Genomic DNA, 15,000 nt, shown 5'->3' with positions numbered 1-15,000 from the left:
ACCAAGGGTTCACTCACAGGCAGTATCAAACAAACTGTACCCGACATTTTTAGTTACACCTTATAAGATTTTTTTTTCTGAAATTTTGAGTCTAGATACACAGGCTAGAATTTTATTGGAAAGTTGAACCTGCGCCTGTGTAGGCCCGGTTGGTAGGAAACCATTCAATAAATTTCAAGCGTCTAACCAATGAGAAGTACCGCGGTGATTTTGAAATTTTTTTTCCTGTCTTCACTTTGATCCATGTCAACGGGGTCATGCATTTGCTGTTTTGCACGCTCGTTTTCAGCACGTTACTTTTCGCTGGGCCTTCACGCCCAACGGGCTTCTTGTTTGTTTTGATTTGCACAAGTAATATTGTAATTCGTGTTATATCATACACTGTTATGATTTACATTTATAACACTCGTTTCAGCTTTTCAAAGCTAAAATTGTAATATGTAATAATGGTAATAGCATATAACGTAATATGAAAATATGTATACTACCGTCCCGGAAAAAAACCTAACATTTACGGAAGAGACTAACTACGGGGATGCTTGGGCGACAAAACAAACGCGCAACAAAATTTCGCGATTCCAGTCCAATATCTATGCGTGAAACTATGAGTGCCTCCTCGTCGCTACGCTCCTGCGGGGGCAATAATAATAATACGGGATTTAGTTTGTATAAACGACTGGAAGAATCCGGTGTTCCAGCCTTATAGATACCCCGGCTAGCTACGCAGAAACTTGCGTAGCGAGAAAACAATTTATCAAGCAATAACAAACTCTCAAAACAAAATCAACTCAAATGAAAAACTTTCAATACACAAATCCACACACATGTTTTTCTCAAGAATTATTTTGAGCGGGAAAAAATTATAATTGCAAATATTGACACTTTTCTTTTTTTTGGAGTTAGTGCACAAAGGTTTCTAGACGACTAAAATTGTTCCCTTTATTACTTTTTGCTTTATTTCTACTATGTATGAATTAGTCGTCTAGCTTGCTAGACTAATTGGCTCTGAAAACCATCAAAAATCAAGAACGCACTGCTAGCCCACTGCTAGCTTCGTTGCCGCCTCGTTATAAACATGAAATAAAATAATAAAAATGTTGATCATGATCTACCTCTTGGGAATACCTTTTTAACAACATCAAAACTTCGACAAAAAGTCTGTTCTACTCTTTTGTTATCTATATCATAACAAAATCTGGAAAAAGAGGCAAAATCTCAAAAAATTATGATATTCTTATGACCAAGAACTTTGGCATACTATTTTTATTGGAGTGACAAAAGTGATTCTAAAGTATACACGCAGTTGAAATTCTGCATTTCAGCGTTGAAAAATGTCGAAAAAACATTTTTAAGCTTAAAACATAAGTTAAGAACATCCGAAAGCTTCAAAATTTTTGGATGTTCTTATACAAAAAAAACGTGTACTCACGGTACAGGTTTGGGGCGTTTATAAAATCCCTTTCAAAACGAGGCATTCGGTCAAATAATTTATTATGAAAAAAGTCTCTGTTCTTCACGAATTGTAGTTTTGAGGGCAATCTGCAATACGAATGTTTGCAAACAACATTTTTCATAAGTTTCAACATGGTTTCAAATTAAGTTCATATTTCTTTCATGTTAAATTTTATGTACACCAACAATCTCGTTACAGTTGTTCTTCATCACTGCCACTATCATTGTCTTCGAAGTTTTGAATGTTTTTTAAGAACTCCACACATTCAATTTGATTGTATTTCTCTGCCAGGTCAATAGGTCTCTCCTTAGAAAAGTCTTCCATTTGTAAGTTGGCTCCGTAATAAAACAACAGTTGTAGGATGTCTAAAAAGCCTCTCTCTGCTGCGAAATGAGCAGGTGTGATACCTGACGACGTCAGAGTTGAATGGTAGGCACCATGCTCTAAAAGAATTTGACAACATCGTATGCTACCTGGAAGAAAAAAAACAGATTTGAATAATACCAAAAATACTGAATTTAGGAATTCAATTTGGTGGGGATTTAAATTTGAAAGGCAAAATTTTTCGGATTTTAATTTTTTCATAGGACACTAAATTTACCTTCGAATAAACGTCTATCTGCCTACTCTCGGGTACCTAATAGCCGGGGGGGGTTTGGAATAAGCGGGGGGGTTGGAATAAAAATGTCCTGGGTGGAAATTTTTTGAAAAGGAGGTTAATACAGCTGAATTAGGACAAAAACGGGAACTTTCAAAAACATTTTCCCAAAAATTTATAAGCGGGGGGGTTGGAATAAGAATGTCCTGGGTGGAAAATTTTCGAAAAATTAATTAGCGGGGGGGGGACGGCTATTAAGTACCCGAGAGTATCTGTGCTGCTTAAATAATTCGAAGGCCACGTGATAACCTTGAAACCATCTCACGGATGTAAGATTATCAAAAAGTAATACACATTTTTCTTATAAGAACATCCAAAATATTTGAAGCCTTCGGATGTTCTTAACTTTTTGAGTTTTAAGCCTCATAATGTTCATAACATGTTTTTATTTCACCATTGAGTATTTTTGTCCACTTTCCTAAGAAATTGGGTGGTTTAGAGTCTGCAAAGCCTTAAAATGTTCTTAACATTTTGGCCATCGAAGCCTTATGTTCTTATAAAAAAACGTGTGCTAGTAAGAGTAAAGAGTAAAACCGAATACAGATTTTCATGGTTGATTCCAAACCGTTAACATACCATTAGAACATGCAACATGTAAGGGGCTTCTGCAACACCAATCTTCATCAGGCGCATTGATGTTATAAGTTCTATTCTTCACCAAAGGCATCAACTTTGCCAACCGTTGGTAGTCTTGTTGATCAACCGTTTCGTGAAGAACTAGGTGATCCCGAAGAAGAAATTTCTGAGTACTTTGTTGTTGTTGTTTTCTGTTGAGAATATCTTGTTTCCGTTGTTGTTCTTCTTCGTTGTAAACCTGTTGGATGGACGGTCTCAATGTTGTGGCAGTTTTGAATCCAATGTTTTGATGTGCTTTCCTTGATGACATGATATTGTTAAAGACTAAAAGTTCGAAGTTTTCCGATTTCTCATCATTTTCTGTTTTTCTGTTTCTATCTAAATCAATAATTCATATTGTTTTTCAACAAGACTTGAAAATACAAACAGCTTTCTGATGTCACAAAAAATCTCAAGCTTTCAGCAGACAAACCTTTCGAATGTGTTCTAAGCTAAATTAGAATCAGTATGTAACTTCAATTAGGCGGCCTGTAAGAACCTGATTATTTTGAGATTTGAAAAATAAAGAAATAATTAATTTTATTAATAACAAGTGATTATTGAGCTGAAATCCTTTAACTAATTAAACCAATATCAACGAGAGAAATCGTAATTTACTAGAAAATCCCCAATTTATATATTTATCGGTTTTAGAGAATGAAAAACAAAGATACAGTAATGCTACTAGGGAAAATGTATCAAATAAGTTAATTAATTTATAATGTACGTTAAATCTCATGCGCTTCAAAGTTTACCATGGTGGATTGAAAATTTTTCCATTTACAATAGTCACAAAAAATTTTTGCAACCGAATTGTGAAAATAACATAAAAACTACTAAAATCTCTGTAAGCAACATTACAGTTCAGTCTTTTTATTTTTCAGGACTTTAGAATTTGTCTCGATGAACTTGACCAGGGCGTCCATATCACGTTTCCCATCGAGTTTAATTGGCTCGTTCTTCTTTCCAGGGAGAGAGTAATAAATAGTTGGAAATCCTTCAAAAGCGTATTGAGAGGGTCCTTCGTTGAGAGTTCCGTCCATCTTGGCAATAATGATGTCTTTTTCTCCTTTGTATTTCGCTGCTAGCTTGTTGATGTATCCCTCCTGTAAAATGGAAATGGAATTTCATGATTATCCTAAATTTCTAAATGAGTAAAATAAATATTCGGGCAGAGTTTTTCACTCGTGAGATGGCCTAAATTCCCTGAATTTTTAAATATGAATGAAATCATGAGAAATCATAAGAAACATTTAACTAAAAACTGTCGAACATGTCGAACAAAGTAAGCCTTACGATGCCAGTGACAGTAAAAAGGAGGAAAGGTTGGCACAACAATGTTCTTTGTGCCGGGTGCACCAAAAAAAGTATACAGGTTTGTCGAGATATTGTGAGCTTCAGGATTTAAATTTTTTTTTCATTCTTTTTTTATCGTATAGAGGATGTTCTAACTTTTGAGCTATTATACATTAAATTTGAATAATTAGTTCGAAAGTTATTTAAAAAACTGATGTTTTTTCCATGTCGAAATTTCAAAAAATCATTAAAAACGCTATAAATAAGACAAAATGGCAAAAACACAATTTTATTGTTGTTTTTTTTGTTTGTTTTTTTCTTATTTATATTATGCCAACAGTTTCTTCATCTTATTTGCCCGTCCTGAACATTTCCAACACAAGCAAACTCAATGCAGACCCAAGTTCTTTGAGCAACTAGTGTCAAGAAAAAAGTTTGCTCGCTTTTTTTGATGATTAGATCCTGAAGCTCACAATATCTCGACAAACCTGTATACTTTTTTTGGTCAGCCGGTATTATTGTTATTACGCTAGAGGGGAGACTTCATGGAAAAATGAAATAAAACTTACGATAGCTTTGCAATGCCCACACCAGGGAGCATAGAATTCAATAAACACTTCTTTCGATTCGTCCATAATGATTTGATCGAAAGTATTTCCTGTCACCACTTGAACTTTCCCTGGTTTCGCTTTAGGTGCCGCTCGCTGTGATTTGATAACTGGTTTCAAATTGCCTGAAAGAAGGGACACAAAAAATTTGAGGAAAACTTGCTAAATTTAGTCTTTTTCTTTCAACATTTTGTAAAATCATTATTTTGTTCCCGAAACCTTTTTATCACAATGAAATAAATAGAATCACAAAGTGCTAAAAAAATTCGAAATATCAAGAAATAAATTCAATGAAAATGAAATCAAATCTACAATACACCTACATTGCCAAAAGATTACGCCAGCAATGACAGATGTTTGAGAAAAGAGGCAAAAAAAATTGAATCTCACCTTTCAAAAATTCTTCAACAAACTCAGTCAAAGTGTCTTCACTGAATTCTTCGTCAACCAAAGCGTACCGTCTTCCAGCTGCATCATATGCACCCACATTGACGTCTTCACCAGACTCAGTCAAACCAAGATCTTTCAATCGACCCTCCGAGTCTTCCTCATTGGCCACAGCAAATTGAACATCAGGAAATTCTTTGGCAACCTCAACCACCTTGCTTCTCCAGAATTGTGTGACTGAAAAGTTGAATATCATTTGAGTAATATTTCCGAGATGCGATTAATATGAGACTGGCGGAGTGAAGCTAGAGATACACTATCAACAGTAGGCGACTTTAAACAGCAATTAGCTAGAATTTTCTTGGGAAAAAAGTTTCGCTTACTTGATCGATAAGTTGGAGAGAAGTTGACGTCATAAAAGACGAGCACCATGGGTTTCTTTTTGAAACGATTTTCATTGTCTGTCCTGAAGAAACCAACCAATGGAATGTAATTCTTTTTGTAAAATTCTTGAACTTCTGATGGGCTACCACTCTCATCCTAAAATGAAAAAATATATCAAATTCTCATTATATGAACGGTCAGAGCCCGTTGAACTTGAAATTTTGAAAGTGGGACAAATATTCATGTATCCCTTAAAATTAATTTTTCATTTTTGACTGAGTTCTCACAATAATTTATACAAATCATCCATGCACGCCATACGCTGCCATACCTGGTAAACGTGCTGTTTTGCTTCATGTTTCGATCTCAAATGATCAGGTTGGATCAACAAGATGGCGCTTTTCTTCAACCCAAAATATTTCTTCGCTTCTTTAGCAAAAGTGTGTCCAAAAGAGTAATCGTCTCTGACGTCATTGTTGGCTTCAACAAACAATTTGTAGATAGGGTCCTCTGCATTGTCAGCAACAGCCAAGATGACAGGATCATTGTTGTTCGGGTCTTTGATGAAATTCTTGACCTCTTTCATGGTGGCCTTCAGTTTCGTTGCTTCGCCTTCTTGATTGATCAAGTATTCACTGATTTCTAAGGTGTTATGGAGTATGGAATGTAAAAAATTATCTGGAGTTTCAAAATCTCGATCAATTCCAGGGAAACATGCTTCTTCTTTTATAAAATTGCCTTTTAAAGCAGTTTTATTTTGATTTGCGATTATTGTAAAGACAACTGACCAGAGTAAGAAACAGCTACCAACATTTAAATAATAGCAGGCGAGAGACCGTAGTGTCGAAATTTCCACTCCAGCGTTTGTTCCAAAATTAATTATAGATAACATAGCGCCAGCCTTTTCCCAGCCTCCCTGCTAGTTGGGGAGTTGCTAGTACACCCTCAAAAAAGCCCAAAAAAGGTTGGGGGCTAAAGATGTTTCAAATGTTTGGGGGGTTCTAATGTACTTGGGGAGAGCTGAAATCTCTTCATTTAACATGGCGGCTGAATACTTCATCTTAAAATGGTTGGCTTCAATTACACAAATTAAAGCTCATGAAGCTGAAAAATTTTCGTCTGCGCTGCCAACATTCTTATATAAAGTGAGCAAAATATTTTACTTTCGAACTGCAACACCATTTACATCGAATAATCCTTTTTTGGTGAACAAAATTTTGAAAGTGTTGAATGTAGAAAGCCCTGGGGGCTACCAAAAATTTCATGACTCTTTGGAGGGGGGGGGGGCTTAAAACTCAGGGGGCCTAATTTTTGCCTGGGACCTAAACCCCAGGATGACGCTATGGATAAATTAGCCGAAGACTAACCTGGCTCATTCCTTGGTCCTTTGTATTCATATTTCTTCCCATTCCTCATGATAAACATTGTGGGGTAACCGGTCACTTCGAATTTAGTAGCCAGATCAGTTTCTACTGTTGCATCAACCTTTCCGATAGAAATTGGTTTTTCACGTTTTTGTAATACTTTGGCAGCTTTCTCTAGTTCTGGTCCGATCTTCTTACAATGACCACACCTGCAACCAAAAGCAAAAAGATAATTTGATGACCTCTTTCAAACAGTTCAGTCGCAAATTAGGTCAAAAGTAAACTTTAATGCAATATAACTTATCAGTGATACCATATAATAACAGGATTCGCATATTTTCCAGATCAATATTATCTGTCTTTTAATACACCTACCAACTTTTTATAAAGCACGAAGAGATTGGTTAGAATTTACCAAGGAGGACCTCTAACGTGTGAACTTCTTACAGCGATTTTAAATAAATTTGCAAAATAACAACATCTTACCATGGTGCATAAAATTCGACTAGCATGAGTTCTTCTTTTTGAGTGATTTCATCAAAATTATCCTTAGTGAGTGTGAGCACAGCTTCAGGTGGCGGTTTGTAGTTTGGATCGCTTCTCTCGAGAACATAACTAACAATTCCTAAAGATGGATGAGATAGCAGATAGATGTCTCAGCCTCATTATTGGAAAATTATAATAAATGTGAAATTCCTGCCATTTTGAAACAGGAAAAGTATTCCACTGGAAATGTGCCTACATAAAAATCCTACACAATTTACGGAGAAATCAACTACTTGCTACATAAATGCAAACAAATGTTTTTGGGAAATACATACCGTCATGATCCCTAGGACCATCATAATCTGATGCTTCGCCATCTTTGAACCACTTTAATGTAGGATAACCTTGTACTTGATGTGTGTTACAGACATCTTTTTCAACAGTACAATCAACTTTTGCCAGTGGTACAGGATTTTCACTTTTCTTCAATTGTTTAGCTGCTTCAGCATATGCTGGTGCAAGTGCTTTACAATGACCACACCTATACAAGAAAATAAAAGAACATATTATATACTGTTCAGGTTGAATATTTGAAGTAAGAAGTGTAACAAAGCAAACTATATGCTCAGAAAAAAAGTTTTTCATACAGCATCAATATCATTTAGGTTTTGCTAAATGTTTGCAGCTTTAAGTCCATTTTTTCAAGCTTGAAATAATTGACTTTAAAGGTTCCATATAATAGGTAAAAAGTGCAAAAAAAGAAGTTTTATTCACTTTAGTACATTACATACTAGCTTAAGCTGGATATTATATCTCAGAGGTATATTCAACCTTATTAGAGAACTCTATAGCACAAAGCATGACTACTCTCAACCTTTCAATAGGAATGACCCACGTAGTAAGGCCCAAAATTTTTAAAGGAACTTAACAGTCAAGAGCTTTTGTCTGATTAGGAAAGTATTTTGTGAAGTTCCTGACTTTCCTACTGTAATTAGGAAAGGAAACTTTCTAATGATTCTTTATGACACTGAGTGAAGTAGACTAGGAGCATTTGACGAAGTTGCCATTTTGAAATAAAAATGTTTAAAATTCAAATAACAAAAAAGCTACTTGAAGTTGAAAAATATAATTGAGAATGAGAAACAAACATCAATAACAGATTTTGAATCTCTTATTTTCAAATAAAAACATTGCTTTGATCTTTTTTACCTGGCAAAAACAACAAAAATCTGGCGTACTGTTCGCCTAAGCAAAAGCATATTACCATATACTACCGGGCTACTTTTAAAATTGTTTCATCCAGTCTACCGGGTGACCCACAAAAAAGTATAAGAGTTTGGAGGGTAACTGTGTCCGAAAAAAAATTGAATTTGAACTAAATTCTCTTTTTGTGGTAAAGAGGAAAGGCAAACTTTAAAATTTTGATGTATCATTTTTTTAATTTTGGAAAAGTAGTTATCGAGATATGGAGGTATAAAGTCAAAAGTCATTATAAAAACAGTCAAAAAACGTCAAGAAAGACAGTTAATAATTCTAACCCTTTCGATTAGTTTTAGTAAGTCAAAATTGATCTATGTGCAAAAAATATGAAATCTAATGGGCAGAGCGTTGAGATATACTGCCCTGAAGAATAACTTTCCTAGTTATGAAATTTCAAAGCGGTAAAGCCTCGGAAACATTTTTAAATTTTGTTTCCGCATCATGTAGAAAGGATTTTATTGGGTGTTAGTGTATGTACAACTTGAAACATTCAATTTCTCTAGAGGAGGTTGGTATCTATCAAAATATGCTGTTGGGAACACACAACCTTTTTGTATTTTTCAAAATTTATGAAAATAGTTTCACTTTCCTAATTTGGAAAGTTTTCCTTTTCAAGAAAATTGTTAATACTTCCCTAATCATAGACCATGGCCAGCGGATTGCATCAGTTTCAAAATAAAGAAAAAATTCAAAATGTTTGTGACCAACTTTTCGATATGTTTCTTGCTCAATTTGAGGGTGCTGATTCTGAATTTGAATGTTACCAATACCAAGCTTGAAAGCCCGCAGCTTTGAGTAATTTGCAATTTTTTGTGTTTTTAGGCAAAATTGTAAGTCCTAAAAATTCATGATTTTTGGGCGATCTTCAAAATCAAAAAATACCTATAGCACATGACAGAGCTCTTCAAATAGTGTGGTCGTGTTACAAAAAGACAGGCTGTTTGTAGGAAGAAAATAGGATCTAGCAGAAACTTTCTCCAGACCTTCTCTATAGGATGCTTATACCTCAGGAAAAAAAATCCCCTAAAATCCCACTGGTGGAACATCCCTTTTTTGGGCAATCTCTATTTTCCCCAGGCAAAATCCTAAGGGCGAAATTTTTTGAAAATTTCAAACTTATTTCCAGACAATATCATGTATACCATTCGAAAGCTCTTGAAAAACTGTATAGAAGACTTTTAAAAGGTTATAGCCAATTTCCTTATAGAGATATATCACCTTCATTGTATATATACTTTATATCGTTTCAGTCAAACATTCACTAATGTTATATACTAAGTAGAAAAACCTCCTGGTTATTATTTATGTTTGACTTATACTCAGTTGGACATTTTGAACCTAGGGGGGAGATAGAGATATATCACCTTCATTGTATATATTCTTTATATCGTTTCAGTCAAACATTCACTAATGTTATATACTACACAGAAAAACCTCCTGGTTACAGATAGTCCGGCGGCGATCCAGGATCACCCTTACAATTAGTAAATATGGGTTTTTATTGTATTTTCCCATCATATGGTCCCTTGGGACCCCAAAACCAGTTTTTGCCAAGCTGGCAAAGCTGGGGAAAATTTCTTATGGGTGCTTGAAGGGGGTAGGGTCATTTTAGCTTGGGGGTCCTTAGAAAGTCGATTTTTGAAGTTCTCATTTAGCTAAAACTGATTGTGCCATCAGATAGAGCTTAGAGACGCATCTGTTAAAAGTGGTATCTTTCGCTGGAAATTCTCTCAAAAAAGCTGACGTCAGCATAAAATATTGCATTTTTGAAGACGTATCAGCCAATTCCGGGAGACTAAGTCCGCCAAATGTGACAAATGACCCCATTTCGGAGATCTACTCTTCAAGCTCTATCTGATGGTACAATCAGTTTTAGCTAAATGAGAACTTCAAAAATCGACTTTCTAAGGACCCCCAGGCTAAAATGACCCTACCCCCTTCAAGCCCCCAAAAAATTTCCCCAGCTTTGCCAGCTTGGCAAAACCTTTTGGGGTCCCAAGGGACCATATACTAAAATAAAATAAAAAACCCATATTTACTACTTGTAAGGGTTGATGCAAAGCCTTCGCCGCCGGATATTATTATTTACCAACTTCTGGAATATTTCATGCTTAAAGTTCCACCTTCTGCGTGCATTCTCTGGGTTAGTAATGAAAGGCTTTACCCGTTAAAGTCTTCCTTCTAGTTTTTCGAGCTTCGATGGTCTACTGATATGTTGGAATAGTTTGAATTTTCAAAATATTTCACCCTAGGGTTTGCCTGGGGAAAAAAACTGTCCAAAGAAGGGATGATCCACCGTGGGATTTTCGGGATTTTTCCTGAGATAACCATCCTATAGAGAAGGTCTGGAGAAAGTTTCAGCTAGATCTTATTTTTTTCCCCGTAAATTATGCTAAACGACCACACTAAAACTTATCAAAAAAAATATATTACATCAAATTCTCAACTTTTCTAGATCAAAAGTTATAGATGATTTTGTGGTCAAAAATTGATTGAAAACAGGGAAGTTCCCACAATCTGCATAATTTATGCAAAATTTTAGCACCTTTCTTACCACAAAAACGCAAATTATGCAAAGACTGCGGGTTTTCAAGCCTGATAACATTTAAATTCAAATCAGCACCCTCAAATTGACTAAAATCAATGGCCAAAGCTTGTTCACCAGCATTTTGAAAAAAAGTGAAACGTTTTGTTGAGGGGGCTGGCCACGGCCGATTAGGCAAAATCTTGGAATCTTCAAAAAGTCCTGAACATGACTAAATCCTGACTATAAGATTATATTATATTATGATTGTTATATGTATGTTATAGGATAATATGTATTATATGTCACATGGATAATATGTTTGTATAATATATATTATAGCTAGGTCTACCATCTTGCCCTGACAGTAGAGATTATTTTTTGAACATGAGGCTAGTCTAGATCTCTACCGGCCCACAGTGCACTTCTCCTTTGAGTTCCTTGCTGGGAGATTGGGCCGAGTGAGCTCTCCTCCTTGTGCCATGTGGTTTTGAGAGTCCATTCTCTCCAGCAAGGACAGTTGAAGCCTGACCATCGACAAGACAACAATGAATCTTCATATTCATTTTAACTAGTATATTGGCATATTAATCCACATCAGCTAAGATAAAGTTTGGGATTATTTTGATTCATTGTCAAATAAATCTCTAGTCTTTTTACAACATCATATCTTCACCTATCATTCGATCTCATCCAACCCATACTAGTGTTTTCCGCTTTCTCACATTTCGAAGGTGAAAATCCAAAGTTTTGTCCAGGCAATGTCAACCAAAACCTATTGAACCGATTTTCATAATCAAACCATCAAATTTCACTGAACAAAATGGAACGATAGGTGTTCAATTACCGAACCTGATCAAACAGTAATCAAACTTTACCAGGGAAATCTTCAGTTTAATTTAAGTTTGATTACTTATCGCAGTTCAATTAAGGGGCTGTCAACTTTTGATTTTTAAATTTTAAGCAGCATTTGGCCGTTAAGGCTAATGCTGTTAAGAAAATTTAAAATTTAATTAAAAAAAAAAAAATTGCAAGGCCTGGAAATTCATGATTTTTGGGGGGTCTTCAAATTAAAAAAAGACCGATATCATGATAAGGGTCCTGTGGCTGGTCACCCAGGCATCTTGTTAAATCCTGAGGAACAGTTGTGCATGACAGAACTTGGGTTCACATGTGCAGCTGACCAGGTATAGTTTTTCTACTTTTCGTCCTGCTTTCTTCCAAGAGATTTCCCAGCACCTCACAAATAAGGAACCCTGGTTTGTGTCACGTATTTGATTTCTTGGATCCATGGCTACTAAACCAACGGATGAAATTGAACCAGAAGGGGAACCAAATGAAGACGTACAGATTTGGAAACGAATAGTAACAGAACTATCACTTCAAGCACCGGATCCCCAGATCAAATCTTGTCTCAATTTGTACAATCCAGAGAAACCTACAAAATCCTTATCACACCCAAAAGTTTCAAAAAAGACACAATTCACGACACACTTAACTTCCTGTCAAAGCGGAAGTTGAATCTGCTAACAAGAATGAACTTGTCCAAAAGCTCTGCCTCAAAGTCAAAAGCTTTTTTCCAGATGTATGCCAGATCTGCAACATGTCCTATGTTATCAAACTCAATGATGAACCCTTTCTCCAGTGTGCATCATGTGGTCAAGAAGTACACCGAGAGTGCTACCTGAATCTTTTGAAAGATATGAACCTAGTTGATCATAACGAGAGAATACACGATACACTTTTCAAAATTCCAGGCATGATCTTCCTGTGTCAATCCTGCCAAGATAACACTGTTTCTTTCACCCATGATAGTAACACACCGAATCCACCAAACAAAACACCAAGATCAACTGAATCCCAGGACAAATCTACTTGGAGTGTAGTAGACGATGAGATCATGCACCAATGAAGAAGAGATACTTCCACAAATAAACCAAACAGCGGCGGACCCCAAATGAAATCAACTGAAACAACAGCAACAACGATCACGCCCAATATCCTGGATCAAGATCTCAGGACCAAATCAAAGACAAAGGATCAAAATGTCGCTTCTAATAAAAGGCAATGTAAATATGGACTGAAGGCGAGACTGTCATTTATCCTCCTAGAGCCTACAAAATTGCTCAAATATGGCAACAACAACCAAGAGGCTGCAACCTAGGTACCAAGTGCCAAGCTTCCACCCGAGGATGTTCATCATCTATTACAAGAGGGGAATGCTTTAATCTTGACTGCAAATTCACGCATGTAGGGAACCAAACGAATCAGAAAAAGCAAAACAATCGTAATGATGAAACCTCGGATTTTCTCGCCAATCCTGACAACTTTCGCACAGAAATAATCTCTCTTGTGAACAATTGTTCAGCAACCAAAACCAACAAATACAATTCAGGAACCACGATTTGTCACATCAACTCAACACATTCATCGTCAACATCCCCTACTATCTCCACCCCAGCACCCCCAATGGAACCAACATTTCCAAGGAATCTACGGGGACAGTGATGCCCTTACTGATGCTGACCCGACTACCAAACTACTTCTAAACCTACACTGAATATGTTTTCGTTTGTCATATACAAGGACTTTGCCCCAACAAAACCTTCATCTGTACCCTACCTCAAGATCTTACAAACAGCTCAAAACAATTTTTTAGGCTTAACGAACCTGGTTAACGGACAATACAAAAAAGGAGAACTTGAGATTGAAAATTACACTTTTTTAAGAAAACAGAGACAGAGTAAAATCGAAATATGGGCAGAGCAAGCGGAGGCGTTGCATTTATTGCGTAATGACATGCACCCTTCTTCGAAGCCCATTTTCGAATTCTCGAACGAGTAAATGAAGCATTGATGCTTTTAAAAAAAAATTAATATTCTTCTCTGTGTTATCTACAGCCAACCCAACAATCCAGACCACAAATCTGAGCACCTGAATTACAAGAACTCCTTTCTGCAATGATAGCAAAATTGATAGTAATGATGTACACCTGACAATACCTGGGGATTTCAACATACCACACACACTCTTAATGAGAGACTTCAACCCCAACACGAAATTGCAATAAACAGCTTCTGGACGTTTTAAATTTTTAAGCACTTGCACATTAATCAACTGATCACAAATCAACACACCGTGAGGTATATTTTAGACTTTCTATTCACAACAACACGACACTGTATTTAATTCCACATGCTCACCTACTATTTATTCAGATATCCTTGTTGTAGATGTTACAACACATCTGATTTTATAATCAATTCCTGGAAACTGAAGAAAGTAACTTAATAAGCAAAATTTGACCTCTACAACTTCCAAAGTGATAAAATTGACTGGGAAATTATTAACAAAAATTAACAGAGATTAATTGGTCTCAAGACCTGGACCACAAATCTATATGACCCAAATCGTCATATGCAACTTCTTGAAAAATGTCTTCTGATGTGAAAAGCATTTGCCAAAGAGAAAACCTCCAAAAAAATTTTCAAAGATTCCAACGAGATCGTCGTATTCTTATGAGAAAACGTAAAAGACTCTCCANATTGGATGAGTTGAACAGCTACAATTTAAGAACAAAATTAGGAGTAATCTAGGATGAGAGCTTTCTTCTATGCGGATGGTTGAAAAACTCCTCATCAGTTAATTACTCCTCATCTATAAGAGGTTCCATCTTGAAATTATACTCTCAAATGTTGCATTTAGAAAATGTAAGCTAAATGATGAAATGAGCAGAAATGGATGAAATATTCCAAAAATATTGATAAAAAACTGGTTTTCCAAAAGAATGTTTTAAAAACTAATGGATTCTATTTTGAGGATGAAAATTATGAGTGTATTGGTAAAGAGTGTATCTCTCAGCCTGAGATGTCGATACAATGTGCAAAATAAACCAAAACGAGTGCGAAACAAAGTTATAAAGATATATCAGATTTATACTATCAGACTTGCAAATCGGTAGTCCC

The 15,000-nt window shown here is 35.8% G+C and overlaps 2 protein-coding genes across 2 annotated transcripts; both read right to left on the bottom strand.

Annotated features, from left to right (window-relative positions):
• Positions 1-1,491: 1,491 nt before the first annotated feature.
• On the bottom strand, positions 1,492-3,047 carry LOC136819991 (ankyrin repeat domain-containing protein 66-like). The gene is made up of 2 exons (XM_067076226.1): positions 2,688-3,047; positions 1,492-1,926 (listed from the first exon to the last, which is right to left on the bottom strand). Exons 1-2 carry the CDS (start codon positions 2,995-2,997, stop codon positions 1,646-1,648), a joined length of 591 nt encoding a protein of 196 aa, XP_066932327.1. The 5' UTR covers positions 2,998-3,047; the 3' UTR covers positions 1,492-1,645.
• A 292-nt stretch (positions 3,048-3,339) lies between these two features.
• On the bottom strand, positions 3,340-7,912 carry LOC136820007 (protein disulfide-isomerase A4-like). Its single transcript, XM_067076241.1, has 9 exons — positions 7,899-7,912; positions 7,587-7,792; positions 7,252-7,390; positions 6,769-6,974; positions 5,733-6,043; positions 5,401-5,557; positions 5,021-5,254; positions 4,592-4,755; positions 3,340-3,832 (listed from the first exon to the last, which is right to left on the bottom strand). The coding sequence occupies exons 1-9, from the start codon at positions 7,910-7,912 to the stop codon at positions 3,584-3,586; spliced, it is 1,680 nt and encodes a 559-aa protein (XP_066932342.1). The 3' UTR covers positions 3,340-3,583.
• Between the last annotated feature and the right edge of the window lie 7,088 nt (positions 7,913-15,000).

This window comes from Clytia hemisphaerica, unplaced genomic scaffold, assembly GCF_902728285.1.
Source record: "Clytia hemisphaerica strain Z4C2 unplaced genomic scaffold, Clytia hemisphaerica genome assembly, whole genome shotgun sequence".
Taxonomy (NCBI): Eukaryota; Metazoa; Cnidaria; class Hydrozoa; order Leptothecata; family Clytiidae; genus Clytia; species Clytia hemisphaerica.
Note: the sequence above shows the minus strand (reverse complement) of the source record. Positions and strands in the feature narration are given on the sequence as shown.

Coding starts and splice junctions, on each gene's coding strand:
- LOC136819991 (XM_067076226.1), bottom strand. CDS start 2,997: ATGTCATCAAGGAAAGCACATCAAAACATTGGATTCAAAACTGCCACA. Junction 1,927..2,687: donor ACATGTTGCATGTTCTAATG/GTATGTTAACGG, acceptor TTTTTCTTCCAG/GTAGCATACGATGTTGTCAA.
- LOC136820007 (XM_067076241.1), bottom strand. Junction 6,044..6,768: donor AGGACCAAGGAATGAGCCAG/GTTAGTCTTCGG, acceptor ATAACACCTTAG/AAATCAGTGAATACTTGATC. Junction 5,558..5,732: donor CAAAACAGCACGTTTACCAG/GTATGGCAGCGT, acceptor TTTTCATTTTAG/GATGAGAGTGGTAGCCCATC.